This window comes from Brassica rapa, chromosome A03 (genome assembly GCF_000309985.2).
Source record: "Brassica rapa cultivar Chiifu-401-42 chromosome A03, CAAS_Brap_v3.01, whole genome shotgun sequence".
NCBI classification, from domain to species: Eukaryota; Viridiplantae; Streptophyta; class Magnoliopsida; order Brassicales; family Brassicaceae; genus Brassica; species Brassica rapa.
This window is the reverse complement of record NC_024797.2, coordinates 37,934,128-37,949,741: the sequence shown is the minus strand read 5'-3', so window position 1 is coordinate 37,949,741 and position 15,614 is coordinate 37,934,128. Positions and strand designations below refer to the sequence as shown.

Below are 15,614 nucleotides of genomic sequence, written 5' to 3'. Positions count from 1 at the left end.
TCGAAAAGAAAAAAAAAATTGATGGCATTTTCGTGAATTCTATGAACTTGTGGGGTGAATAAGGCATAACTAATTTTTTTTTAAAAAGGGAGGTTAGTTTTGTGTTTGACTTTGAATTGTAAGTCAATTTTGCAAAAAAACCCATGTATTTTTTGGGGATTTGCCCTATATAATAGAGGGCTATATTTTTAATTTCATTCTCATATTTTGTTCTTGAGCAGATTCACCATTTTATTTATAAACATGTTAACAGTTTAAATAATATATATATATATATATATATATATATATATATATATATATATATATATATATATATATATATATATATATATATATATATATATATACTAGGTTGAGACCCGCGCCTTGCGCGGAGTAAAATATTTTATTATTTTTGGTTGAAAGAAAAATATTTTGATATTTTGTTCAAAACTATTATATGGTTTGATAACATATACAGTAGGACTTCTATAAGTTAATACTCCATAAATTATTAATCTCTATAAATTAATAAATTTTATCGGTCCCAGTTTGAACCAGTTCAAAATTTGACACAAATCGATAAAATAATAAGATAATAATTTTTCAAAAATTATATATAAATATGTGGTCCCATTAAAATTATAAATTAATAATTTATATGTATACATATTTTATATAAGTAAGAAACTATTATTATATTATTTGTTTTATATTCACAATAAAATTATCTTTATATTTTTTTAACAGATTATATTTTTGATGAGATTTAGTAATATTATATCTAAAACCACATTTAAATTCTTCTTTATATAAGTAAAACCACATTTAAATTATATGCAATATATATTATATACACCAAATAATATAATAAAATTAATATAAATGTCAACTTTCAAAATAACAATTAATGTCTATACACTAAAATCAAATAGTTTTCTTATTTTAGAATAAATATATCTTAAAATAAAAAATCTAAATAAGAATTTTTTTTGTAAATTAATATCGATATAAATTAATAAAATTTCAAAATCTCAACATTATTAATTTACAGAGGTTTTACGGCATTATGAATAAATACAGTTACTTAATTATATGGTGTATGATTTGATTTGTAATTGAAAAAACATGTAAAAAATAGAGTGCTTAGTATTGAATATATGAAATGTGGGAGGGGATTGTTTGTAACATAACTTGGGATTAGTAACTACACTTTATGAGCCACTAACGTTTTAATATTATTATTGGGCTGTGTGAAGTCCACACAATTAAAGAATGGTTTTTTTTTTTTTTTTTTATCTGAAGCTTTGTAAATTTCGTCGGCAACTAAAGGATTGGAAAGAGTATTTTAGGGTTCAAGCTTTGCTAAATCGATTCTTCTTCCTTCCAAGTAAAGGTATCTCTTCCCTGTCTTGTATTGATAAATTTCAGTATTTAATTAAGTTTGATGGAAGATTTCGATCATTTAAAAACAAAACCATTCACAAAATTGAAGATACTCTATTTGTGTTTGTCTTTAGATCTGACCAGTCTGGTCCTTCAATTATTCGTGTAGACTCTGATCATCCTATATGGTACTCCGTTCGACACTGGTAATATAATACTTTCTTCATTTTAGATCTTTAGAGTGTTGTCTTCGTAAGATAGGTGATACTGTTTCTAATCGTTTTGTTTCAAAACAGTTGTTGCAGAGGAGTGAATGTTAAGTGAATAAAGCAAATGAAACAGGCTTTAGCTACTTTGGAGCAGAACCTTTTTGTAAAAAAATGGCATAAGGAGGTGATTCAAACTGCCGAGGAGACCATTAAATAATTGACTCGAACAACATCAAGCCATTGTTTGCGGCACCGACCCATCAAAAACGATATGCAGCTGCGTAGAAAAGAATTCTCTAATTCACTGGCTCCTATTTCCAAGGTATGAAACGTACTAATAATAAATACTTAGAAAATCCTAAGTTAAAAATGCGTAGAGTACATAGATAAATCAAAAATTCAAATATACTGAAAAAGAAACGTAATCATTCAAACTGATAGCCCTTGTTCATTAAGATATAAATGGTCGCAAATGGTAATTTGATAGACTTGGTAGCCTTGTATAGCTTTTCTATCAAGAAATTAGATTTGTTGTGTCGCTCGCTGATTTTATGTGAACAGTATTCCTGCCAGAATATAGAGTGTTATTTCTATTACAGTTAATTATAGCAACATCAAGCTATTCTTACAAATAAATTTCAAAATATAACATTCACTGTTCTCAGTGAAATTTAAATCATGAATGTCATCCCTTCTAGGAATATATAATGGATGTGACGGCCATAAACAATCTGAATATCTGCATTAAGGCTTAAGCAGAGATTAGTTAGAACCATATAAATATCAACTTAAAACCCGTTCTCACAAGAGTTGATCAAATTGGGCTACCAAATCCTTCATAGTAAAAGGATGAATCATATCTCCCTGTTTAAAAAAGCACAACAAACTCACGAAACAGATAGCTATGGTGGTTATTAGGAATAAATAATAGAAACTTATAAAGGAATTGACTAAGACCATCTCAATAGTCTCCAGCTGCAAAATATTGTTTCCACAAACGAACAATCTTCACCTTAATTCTTCAAATGGATTTGAAAGGTTTTAATTCGGAAATCTGAACGAAATTAGCCATCGATTATTCGGTGATATTGTTTTGGTTGCTAGGTTTCTTTGGCTTGGGTAGTTGTGATTCCTTTTGGCCGATATAATTTGTGTATATATACCCATTGATTTAATGAGAAGGTTTACGTTATGTCCAAGCATAATATACGCAATTTATGTTAGAGAGTAAATTTTGGCCAGTAGATTCAATCAAAACGATTTAGTTTGGAAACAAAGTTTGTCATTATTATAGCCTTCCTTTTTTGGTGCTATTCGAATGATTCAAATATATAGGAGAATAATTGCTTGATTCAGTTTACAAAGTTTTGTCATTAGTATTAGGCTATTAGCATTCCTTTTTGTGCTATTCGAATGATAGCATTAAACTACACACGTAATAGTAAGCTCATGAAATTGGTAAAACCTTTTTTTTTAACCATACTAAACCATGTTACATTTAACCGAGTTTCGCCATTGTAAATTGTAATGCATTGAACAACTAATATAAATTGTTGAAATAGTCGTTGATAGACATGTATATGTTTCTTATATACAATGGTGTATCTCTGGCATATGTTTCCCAACGGTTTTTAGTGGAATGTGTTATATAACACGTCCGGCCTCTAGACTTGTGAAAGAAACTTGCGGCTCAAACTTTGTAACGCACCTATATAAAAAATATCTAGATTATGAAAAAATGGCTATGAAAATAGCTGAACATTAACTCTTAATATTCATTTTGTAGGTACATATGTATATGGGATTCACTGAAGAACCATTAGTTGACAATGGTGTTGGTGCATTCAGAAAAAGTTAACCGAATTGGTATATTCTAATAAATTGTTATTTTGTGAGAGTATAGAACAAACAAACATATGAAAAAAATTTGAATATCACCACAAAAGGAAGGATAATTAGTCGGACGAAGTTATTGTCATTTTGTATGAGTAATTAAGTGGGACGAAATTATTTAGGCCAGTGGCATAACTTGTAATTTTTCTAGTAATGAAAGGGTATTCAAATAACTTGGTTGAGAAGGATTGTGAGCTTGACACATGTGCAAAATGGCAGTGTTGTAATTAAAATACAAAACAAAGGTTATTTTCTTAAAATGCTTCTCAATTAATAAGAAAGGGATATATATATATATATATATCATATATCATATAATCTGTTTATTGGCTTCAATCCTCCTATATATTAATTGAGAAGTTACTTTAGTGATTCTTGCTTATATGTCATTCATACAAGAGCTCTCCATTTAATTCTTTTAATTTGATTGGTTGACAATTTTTTTTATTTTTGATTTATTAATTCAGTTCTAAAAAAAAAAATCAAGAACAATCTTACATCAATATCCAAACAAATCATACTTAACAGTAATGGTTTTCACAAATATGTGTTTAAGAAACTATGTCATCAGTGCTTGGTTTTCCTATATTTTAATGTTTCCAATTTTATCTAATTAGCATTGTAACTTTGGTAAGTTATAAAAAAATAAATAGATATTATACTGTACATTTATTCATATGTTATTAAGAATTTGAGTTAAATTTATAGTGAATAATATTTTGATTAAAGATTTGGATTGTGTTTTGTTTATATTACTAAATTTTTATATTAAAATATCAAAATTTATATCTCATAGGGTAACATATATTTTTCTTAAAAATAAATTGGATTGGTTAATGTTTTTTTTTAACTTGATTTATTTAATTCATTTTAAAAATCTAAATTCAAATACAAACTTACACCAATAGAAAAACATATCATACTTAACAATAATGGCTATCACAATTATGTATTTAAGAAATTTGTGTCAACAATGCTCGATTGCTCTCTATTTTAATGTTTCCAGTTATATCTAATTAGTATTGTAAGTTTTTAGTAAAGTATAAAAAGAATTAGATTAAAGAATTCCAAATAATATTAATATACTAATTAATTTTTGAATAAATATTGAAACATAATTTGTATCAACATATATTTTATTTGTATAAGAGAGATTTAAAAACAAATTCCCTTGCATATTATATCTTACTATATAAAGTTTGGTTTTTCAAAGTTGTTAATTAACATGATCGCGACACATGATAATTATATATTTTAAGATTCTGACATGTGTTAATATATCTCATAATTAAAAATATATATAATAAGATACTAACAAACACAAATTTTATTAAAAAAGTAATTATAAATATTATTTAATCGTAATTTTCCTTTTTTAAATCCTAATCAAAAGATTATTGCAAAATATTATTTGATAATAACTTTTCTTCTAATATTGTGACATGCGTTTAATATATAATGATTAAAAAATATATATAATAAGATAATTAAAAGGAATTTTGAAAAAAAATACTTTTAAAATTAGGGAAATTGCCAAAAAATACCATTTTCAAAGTACTACTTTTCATGTGTACACTAATCAATTTTACCCTCATCTTTAATGAAGGGTAAAAGACATTTATAACTCTTGAATTAACTTTGACAAAAAAACATAAATTTAATCTAAACTTAAAACATCAAATATAAACCCTAAACTATGAAACCTTCAATCTAAACCCTAAAATATCAAATGTAAACCCTAAAGCGAAACTTAAACCATCAACTCTAAACCCTAAATCATCAACTCTAGACCCTAAAACATGAAACATCAACTCTAAACCCTAAACCCCGAAACATCAACTCTACACCCTAAACCCCGAAACATCAACTCTAAACCCTAAACTCTAAACTCTAAACCCTAAACCCTATATTTTCTAATATTCAAACCCTAAACCCTAAAACCCTAAACCTTCAAATTTTAACCCTAAAACATCAACTCCAAACCCTTAACGTAAACCCTAAACCTTCAAATCTTAACCCTAAAACATCAACTCTAGGGTTTTAAGGTTTAGGGTTTAGGGTTTAGGATTGAAGGATTAGGGTTTAGGGTTTAGAGTTGATGTTTTATGGTTTAGGGTTTAGAATTGAAGGTTTAGGGTTTAGGGATTAGAGTTGATATTTTAGGGTTTAGGGTTTAAAATTGAAGGTTTAGGGTTTAGAGTTGATATTTTAGGGTTTAGGGTTTATTGTTTAGAGTTGAAGTTTAGGGTTTAGGGTTAAGAATTGAAGTTTTTGGGTTTAGGGTTTAGAGTTGATGTTTAGGGTTTAGAGTTGATGTTTCACGGTTTTGGGGTTTATGTGTAGGGTTTAGAGTTGAAGGTTTAGGGTTTAGAGTTCGTTTTTTAGGGTTTAGGATTAACTTTTTAGGGTTTAGGATTAACTTTTTAGGGTTTAGGATTTAGAGTTTACTTTTTAGGGTTGATAGTTTGAGGTTTAGTGTTGATGGTTTAGGGTTTAGAGTTGAAGTTTAGGGTTTAGGATTTAGAGTTGATGTTTTAAATATTTATTTTATATATATATAAAGAACAAGGGCATGAGAGTCTTTTACCCTTTAACGAAGAAAATATTTTTGAAAATGTCCATTTAGTGAAGGTAAAGATGAAAAGTGGTAGCATGAAAGTGGTAAACATAAAATTTCCCCTTAAAATTACTTATTAATAAAAACAATTTTGATAAAATATTTAATAGTAATGTTTTTATAAATTTTCCTTTTCAAAATCCAAAAAAAAAATTTGAAAACAATTTATTTAATATAATTTTATTTTCTAAAATTTTAATGAAAATATTATTATAAACGATTAGATTGAGCTTGGTTCTTCAAAATTGATGATTAACATTATTGTGACACATGTGAGTTATATATTTAAAAATGTGATATGTGTTAAACTATCTCATAATCAAATATGTATATATATATATACTAAATAATAAAAACAATATTCACAAAAATTAATTATAAATATTATTTAATTTTCTTATTATTATTATTATTATTATCTTATTATATAAAACTTGGCACATATAAGTTATATATTAACAATATTAAACTTTTCGCTTCACAGATTTATATTATCGAGTAAATAATTAAATATTTAGTTTTTGTTTAATTTTTAAAATAAACTATATAGTTTAAAATTTGTTTTCATTAGTTTAAGGTAGTAAAGATTGACCACTGTTCAAATGATATAATTTTTGTTATTTAAGAAAAAATCTTCATAATTTTAAAATTTAATATCGACAAATATTTAAATAATTAACCTATGGAGGTATAGTATTACAATATTAAATTATATCTATTTAATTTATACTATCTATAAATTCAATGGATCATCTATTGTTTGAATCCAATTATTGATAACCCAATAAAATGTTTTGTTACACCCAAAATTTAAATAATAAGATTAGACATTAAATGTAACATGACTTTATAGGAATAGTTCTATTAGGTTCATTTTAAAAAAAAATCACACATGAATCAAGGTTATGACTTATGTTTTAATATATAAGGTAAACCAAAAAAAATTGTAAGAATATTAGTGCTATAGAAAAAAACGAATTTAATAACAATCATGAGAATTGCAAAAGTAATCTTATTATTTTATTAAAAAGTAATAATAATACTTTCCTTGATAAACATGATAGTAAAAATTATTTAGTTAACAAGAAAAATTGAAAAAATATTAGTGATATTGAAAGAAAAAAACGAATTTAGTAACAATCATGAGAAATGTAAGAAGAGTACTCTTATTATTTTCATTGAAACAAAAAACTAATTTTGAATAAATAATATTACTTTTTTAAAAGCTTAATTAAAAGAAAATTGTAAAAGTACTCTTATTATTTTCTTATAAATAACTAATTTTCTTTTTAATAGATAATTGTATATTAAAAAATTATGACCAAACATAGCTACAAATATTTCACACATATATTTTTACACAACACAATAATATTTACGTGAAAAGTATTATCTGAGGTATTTATTTTTATTGTCTTGATATAACTCAATTTCTTATTATTCTTATTATATCTTATGATGCTAACATAACTTTTAATTTTGATGTTGTTGTGATACATGAGTATGTATACTTATGATGAATATGTGTTTGTATGTATAAAACAAAATATATAAATAACTAAACAAAACATTTTCTATTAAAAATAAAATAGTTGTATAAAAAATCTAAAAGGAAAAACTGATTATAATTTTTTTTAATGTATAAATAAAATAAAAATGTAAAAATAATCTTATTTTTCATATCATTAACTAACTTTACTTTTTAATAATTTTGTGTTAAAAAAATATAAACGAATATTAACTTCAAATATTTCACCTAATATTATTGTGACATGTGTCAATAAAAAAAATAGATTGTGAATGTGTCAATAAAAACTGATATTATGTGAAAATAACTTATTATTTTCCTAAAATCCTAAAAAAAAAAGATTTATAAAAAATATATATATTTTCTAATATTAACAAACTAATATTTTTTTCTTTTTTAGATCCTGAACAAAGAATTGTAAAATTTTATTTAATAGTAATTTTTACTTAAACATTAATGATAAACATGAAAGTAACAGTTATTTAATTAACAAATTTTTTAAAAAAATATTAGTGATATTACAAAAAGAATTTTTAAAATGGAAACTTTTAAAAATAGTTAATATAAACTGGAAATAATTATTTGATAAAAATGTTTTTTTAAATCCTAAACAAAATATAATTCTAAATGATTATGTAATATTAATTTCCTATCTAAAATCCTAAAAAACTGTAAAAGAATATTTGATATTTATTTCCTTCTTTATAAAAGAAATCCTAAATAAAATAAATTTGTATCATATTTTGAAGTCCTAACCAAAAGAGAATTGTAAAATTTTATTTGATAATATTTTTAAGAGAGTATTTGATGATGAAGAAGATACTAAAAATTATTTAATAATAAAAGAATCACTACAAGAAAACATATTTTTTACGAGGGCAATATTCGTTGTAAATTCGTCGTAAACGGGGTATTACGACGAATTAACCTCGAAAGATGTTTTGTCGTAAAACGTCCGTCGTAACAGAGGTTTTGTCGTAAACGACTTGTTACGTTTACGACAAAATATATTCCTCTTAAAGCGCATGGCATCGTTTCGTCGTAAACGAGACGTAATACTTCGTGGTAAACTCCACGTAACGGTTTTGGTGTAAAGCAGACGTAAATTCTTTCGTTGTAAAGAACACGTAAACGTTTCGATGTAAAACCCTCGTAAATCTTTCGACGTTAATCACTCGTAAACATTTACGTGGAGTTTACATCGATTCTTATTAATATATAATAAATTTGAATATTTTTTTAACCTCAAATATAAATTTAAATTTATTTAAAATTCAGAATTTAAAATAATTTAAATTTTAAAACGAAATATGAAAATGAAAAACATATTTTAAAAAAGCATTAAAAAGTCATACAATAATATTTAAATTCATAATACAAACCGAAATATAAAAAACTACATATCATCGAAGTAGTCGGTGGGGTTGCTCGGCTGTTGACGGGTTGGATCGGACTCTTGGGGATCTCGTACTGGCAACTCAAGAGCGGCCTCGTCTCTCACTCAACATTCTCTGCATAACCGGGTTTCCCACGGCCATCACGTCTAGCAAATCCTCAAGAGAGTCTAAACGAACTTGCTGGCTATACATTCGAGCTTTCATCTGAGAAGTCTCTTCATCCCGTCTCGAAGTGTATGACGAAGTTGCCCTTGCAACTTCGTTAACAGAGCCTATACCGACTATCCGTCCCTTCCTTTTAGGAGCCACCTATAAAATTAAAACATATATTAATATAGTTAATTATGTTAAAATATTAAAAATAATTTAAACAAAAATTTTAAGTTGTACCTCTTCGAAGATTCTGTCGGCGTCTTCGGTGGACAATGTGACGGGTAATCCATCGGGAGAATCCTAGGTTACTTGCGTCGCCCGTTCTTCAATCCGAGAAGCCACTGCTTGTAAGAGTTTCTCAGATGCAGGATCCACAAAAACTCCGTCGGATGTGGCGTGAGTCATCTTGAATAGGTCAGACAGAGATGGTAAGATTCCCGTCTTCTCTAACTACAAAAAAAAATTAAATTAAATATTAAAAATTAAATTAATTGAAAATTTAAAAATAAATATTTTAAACAAAACTTACAGCTTCTAGACGGATTCCTGCATGAGGTTTTTGTCCGGTTCTGTGAAGCATGGACAAATGACCATCTTTATCCTTCGTTCTTCGAGAAGCCGAGCACGAATTGGCCTTTTTGATGGAAGAGGGGTGCTCCCAATAGGCGATGAGGCCATCCCACACATCCTTCGTGAGCTCAGTGGGCTTTCCCTCATACCCGTAGATCTCCCACTTGTCCTTCCAATCGGAGACTGTGTTGCAGAGGCGGATCTTTGCCTTTGCAACGAATTCCGCCTTCACCTTCTCGGTGATTCCCAAAGACCAATGCCACTTTTGCTGAAACACAATTTTTTTGAAGAAATTATAATTAATAATAAATATTAAAATATATATATATATATATTTAAAAGTGAAAATTTAATTAAATTTAAAATCTTACCGCAAAACATTTAAACCAAGTGATCTTAACGTGATTTGGTGTATTGCTCCAGTTCGGATATGCCCCGTCGTAATAACTCTTAATCGTCTTCGAAACGCTCCGGCTAACATGGTTGTTAGCCCCAAACCTGAAAAAAAACAATATAACCGTTAGAAAATAAAAATAATTTAAATTTTAATGTAATAAAAATTAATAACTTACCAATAAGTTCCTCGGGGTCTATCGGGGTCTAGAACATCCAAACCCTTCCGACCAGGCTGGGCAAGCAAATCCTCCACCGTATATCTCGCGAATGGGGCATATGAAGGCACACGCAAATCCGGATGAACTGCACCTTCTGGGACAGGCTGAGGTGCAGCCGCTGGAGGAGGAGGTGGAGGCATCTGCGGTGGAAGAGGAGGACTCCAAGCAACTCTCTGAGAAGGCTGAGAGTCTGGAACTGCATCAGAAGACGATGGACCGGAAGAAGATGTACCGGAACCATCGCCAAAGAACTGGGAATAAGTAGGTGCTGCTGATTTCCTCCTAGGAGCCATCTAAAAAAAATTAAAATAAATTTAATCAATTACGACATAATTAAAAAGTTATTCTGTTACCTAACTAATCACCTAAACTAGTATTCCGTCACCTAACTAATCACCTAAACTAATTATCTAACTAATCACCTAAACTAATTACCTAACTAATTAATCACCTAAACTAACTTCAAAAAAAAAGAGGGCAGAGAGTTTACCTTAGAGGGAGAGCAAAGGAGTTTGGGAGGAATGAACGAGGCAGCCTCGCTCTCGGCGTCTCATTATATAGATAATGATTCGTCGTAAACGCAACGTAATATTACGACGAAGTTATCAGGCCCGCGTTTTTCCATTTACAACGAAGTTACCAGGCCCGTGTTTTTTCATTTATGACGAAATTACCAGGTCCGTGTTTTTCCGTTTACGACGAAATTACGTTGAATAGGTTTACCAGGCTTTTCCATTTACGACGAAGTTACCAGGCCCACGTTTTTTCTTTTACGATGAATTTACCAGGTCCGTCTTTTTCTATTTACGACGAAATTACGACGCCCTTGTTATTTTTACAAGGAGTTTACGACGCTTAACCCTAAACACCGAGAATGAAATCCCTAAACCCCAAAGTCACATATCATCTAACATCATATCTTATTCTTTACTACTTCTCACTCTTTCTCCAACTTAAACCCTAAAACTCCAAATAAATTTTTAAAAACTAAAGATGAAAAATTATATAAAACAACATTTGTTACACATATATTAAGATGGTAAAAAAACAATATTTCTTTAAACATACATTACAATAGAGAAATACAACATTTGTTACGTATATTACATCACTAAATCATTTTTCGTTCTCATCACTATCATTACAATCATCATCGTCGCTTCTCTCGAACTCGTCTTCACGTGCTTCATCTGTCGCATCTTCGGGAATATCTTCATATTGAAAGTTCTGCGGGTAGATCAAAAGGATTTCATCAGTTGGTTGTTCTAGTACCTCAACTTCAGTGATAGCGTCTTCTTCTTGCAAGGGCGGTTCTTCTCCAGCGACAATGCGTCCACGAGGTGTAATTTTGATAGCAGCTACCCAGTTTATCCCGGAAGTTCGAAGCCGAGGATAAGGAAGGAAGCTAACTTGCTCAGCTTGTGAAGCTAAAAAGAAAGGCTCAAATTTGTTGTATATTCTCTCATAATTGACATCCACAACACCAAATTTGTTATACCGAATCCCTCGGTTCACAACAGGATCGAACCATTCACATTTGAAGAGGACGCATTTTAGCTTCAATAACCCCGGAAATTCCACTTCAATAATCTCCTGCAATATCCCGTAAAAGTTTGTTTCACCTTTCACACATATTCCGTAGTTACTCGTTGCCTGATGTCTCTCATACTTGTATGTGTGAAAGGTAAATCATCATGTGAAATACATAGGTGATGTGGTGACCTTTGCAACTGGACCTTGAACCAATTCGTGAAACCATACGGGATAATATGGATCGTCATAATCAACCTGCAAAAAGCAGATTTTCTTAATTAATATTGAAGTATCAAAACACTTACTTAATTAATCAATGTATGAGATATATTACGTACCTGTGATTTTAACCACTTGACAAAGTACTTATCTTTACGTGTGTCCACATCAGTTGCAGATATTCCTGGTATTGCTTCTTCAACTTGAAATACAAACATGCTGCAAATTAAACAAATAATCAAGTCATACATAATTAACTTCAATTCATATAATTAACTTTCACAAAAATATTTACCTTTCAAAGTAACGGGTCATTGCATCCTCGCAGTTGAGCAGAATATAAGTGTGGGCACTATGTTTATCCTCTTCACATGACCACCATACTTCTTTCGTTTTACCACCAAACCGTCCAATTTCGCAGAAAATGTCAGGAACACCATCAATTGGATATGATGTCGGTACTTCACCATCATCATATCTTCTAGGAACTCTTTTTCTCGTACGAACAGTTGGAGCAAAGTAGTATGATGTGAAGTTAGATGTTTCGGCTGTCAAACTCCCTGCAACTATTGAACATTCTACATTTGCAAGATTTCTTGATTTCCTCTTCAAATGTTTAATCTGTCGCTCATACGGATACATCCATCCATTGTGAACAGGTCCACGAAGCAATGTTGCATACGGTAGATGGACAACTAGATGCTCCATGACGTCAAAAAATGAAGGAGGAAATATCTTCTCCAGGTTGCACAATATGATCGGAATGTGCTGATGAAGTTGTTCAATGACTTTCTCCTTGAACGTATGTGTGCTAAGATCTCTAAAAAATGCTCTGATGGCTGTATATATATTGCAAAAGTAATCAAATTAATAACATTTCATAACATATGTATATATATTATAAATTTATAATTACCTGCAAGTGCTTCATGGACATTTGCTGGAAGGAGCTCGGCAAAAGCAAATGGAAGCAGTTGTTGCATAAACACATGACAATCATGACTCTTCATTCCGGAGAACTTTTGACCTCGTTCAATACATCTTGACAGATTTGAAACATAACCATCAGGAAACTTAACTTCCGATGCAACCCAATTAAACAAGGTTGTTTTGGCTTCTGATGACAACCGGAAGATGGGAACAGGAACGTTTCCATTGCTCTTGATATGTAACTCACTTCTTGAGCAAATATCAGGTAAGTCCATCCTTGACTTTTTGTTATCTTTTGTCTTCCCAGAGACGTTAAGTAATGTATTCATGATGTTCTCAAAAAAAGTTCTTCTCAATATGCATGACATCCAGATTGTGGCGTAAGAGAAGATCCTTCCAATAGGGTAGCTCCCAAAATATACTCTTCTTATGCCAATTGTGAGAGACACCATACCCATCAGGCATATTTCTAGGAACATGCCAATTTCCTCCTACCTTAACTGTTTCCTGAGCTCCGTAATAATCAATGTCCGCTTCGATCTGCTGGCCGGTGAGATATGGAGGAGGACTGTCTGTAACAATTTTTTTGTGTCGAAACAATGTATTATTTCTTCTGTACGGATGGGCAAGTGGAAGAAAGCGACGATGACAATCAAACCAACAACTCTTCCTACCATTCCTCAGTTGAAAAGCATCCGTGGATACAAGAAAATACGGACAAGATAATCTTCCATGTGTTGTCCAGCCAGACAACATCCCATAAGCAGGAAAATCACTTATCCTCCACAGCAGAACCGCTCGCATCGTAAAATTGTTTTTCAAGGAACAATCGTACGTCCTCACCCCTTCTGACCACAATTGCTTTAGCTCTTCTATCAACGGTTGAAGAAAAACATCAAGAGACCGTTTTGGATGCTTCGGCCCAGGGATTAATATGGTCAAAAATAGAAATTTTTGTTCCATGCACATATCCGGCGGTATATTGTACGGCGTAAGAATGACTGGCCACATAGAATATTGTCTACCATACATTCCAAATGGACTAAATCCATCGGTGCATAACCCAAGATAGACATTCCGAATATTTGTAGCAAAATCTGCGTGTACCTTGTTGAAATGTTTCCACGCTCTTGCGTCTGATGGATGTGCAACCTCACCATCTCTCTGGACATGTTCTGCATGCCACCTCATCGACGCAGCAGTCCTCTCAGATTGATATAATATTTTCAATATGTCTGTAATTGGTAGGTACCACATCTTTTGGTACGGTACCCTATTCCTCCCACGGCCTTGCGGTTTGAATCGTGGTTTTTTGCAGAATCGACACTCTTCTAACTTGTCATCTTTCTTCCAGTAGATCATGCATGTGACACCCCCGATCGAAGATGACCGGAAATGACACGGTCGATGTTCCTCGATTGTCGATCTGAGGTTCTCAGAATACTTCTGATCGCCTTAGACCAACAACCAAAGAACACCAACGCTCCTATCGGATATAACGCTAGGCTTTTCAACCCGACAAAGCAATACCCGATAGTTAGTTCGTCCGGACAAGGACTAATATCATATGGAACCCTTACTTAAAAAAAAACATTCTTTATATATCAATCAAAAGCATCTTACAAAATTTGTTATAAATTAACCTCGAGGTTTTCGGTCAATAAATCTTATAATAAGAAATATCAAAACGCCTTTGCAAGGATAATAAAACTACCGCTGGCTAATGATGTTCCTTCCCGTCCTAGAGTTAGGTCTCCCACCTATTGGTTACCTGCATCACAAATGAGTCATGAGTAACTAGTTTACTCAGTGAGTCTAATCCCACACCCAAACACATATCAATAGTATCCCGAGCAAGCGACACCATTTGAATGCAGTGGAATTATATTCCATAATTAATATAATTATAAGGCCTCTCAATCCATCCATGTGAATCTATCTTAAACATCACCTCCACTATACCCGCCAATCACTCACTCTTAATATATATATATGCTAAACCCGGAAAACCACCAAGGCTAACCGAGCTTAACGGGGAATAAATATAACCATCATCTCCATCAGATATTCCAAGATAGAACATCCAACGCTGCATGCAGTTACACGGCCTCCAGGGTGCGACCCCATCATCGTGTCTTCATGACCTTGATCCATATCGCAGGACCAATTCACGGTAATGCGGGACTTTTGGGAGAGTGAGTATACAATAAGACTTCACATGATTCACACTTATTAATAGAATACTTATAGATTAGTACTTGAGAACAAGTACTAAGGCTCGGGATAACCTCAAAGAATTATTCTTATTAATTCTTAAGTATTTAAACTAGATAAATACTTCATATATAAATATAGATCAAGGGATAATACTTAATCAATCAACCATAATTACTCCTTAATTAATACATGATTAATCCTTAATTAATCAATGATTATCCCTTAATTAATTCATGATTAATTCTTAATTAATCAACCATATTCAATATGCAATCATGCATACTCATTCATCATCTATCTAGACTCACCTTTAAATCCATGAGATTGGCTAAGGAAGACTAGACTCGAGCTCAAGCTAATCACACT

At 30.7% G+C, this 15,614-nt stretch overlaps 1 protein-coding gene and 2 long non-coding RNA genes across 3 annotated transcripts; 2 read left to right on the top strand and 1 right to left on the bottom strand.

Annotated features, from left to right (window-relative positions):
• Positions 1 to 881: 881 nt before the first annotated feature.
• LOC103848135 lies at positions 882 to 4,958 on the top strand. Its single transcript, XR_628975.3, has 4 exons — positions 882 to 1,378; positions 1,503 to 1,574; positions 1,665 to 1,899; positions 3,364 to 4,958. It is a non-coding gene; the product is annotated as an uncharacterized LOC103848135 (long non-coding RNA).
• A 2,892-nt stretch (positions 4,959 to 7,850) lies between these two features.
• LOC117132966 lies at positions 7,851 to 12,396 on the top strand. The gene is made up of 2 exons (XR_004456737.1): positions 7,851 to 11,095; positions 11,195 to 12,396. It is a non-coding gene; the product is annotated as an uncharacterized LOC117132966 (long non-coding RNA).
• On the bottom strand, positions 8,938 to 14,457 carry LOC117132965. Its single transcript, XM_033288625.1, has 2 exons — positions 12,397 to 14,457; positions 8,938 to 12,320 (listed from the first exon to the last, which is right to left on the bottom strand). Exon 1 carries the CDS (start codon positions 14,391 to 14,393, stop codon positions 13,368 to 13,370), a length of 1,026 nt encoding a protein of 341 aa, XP_033144516.1. The 5' UTR covers positions 14,394 to 14,457; the 3' UTR covers positions 8,938 to 12,320; positions 12,397 to 13,367.
• Positions 14,458 to 15,614: the final 1,157 nt, after the last annotated feature.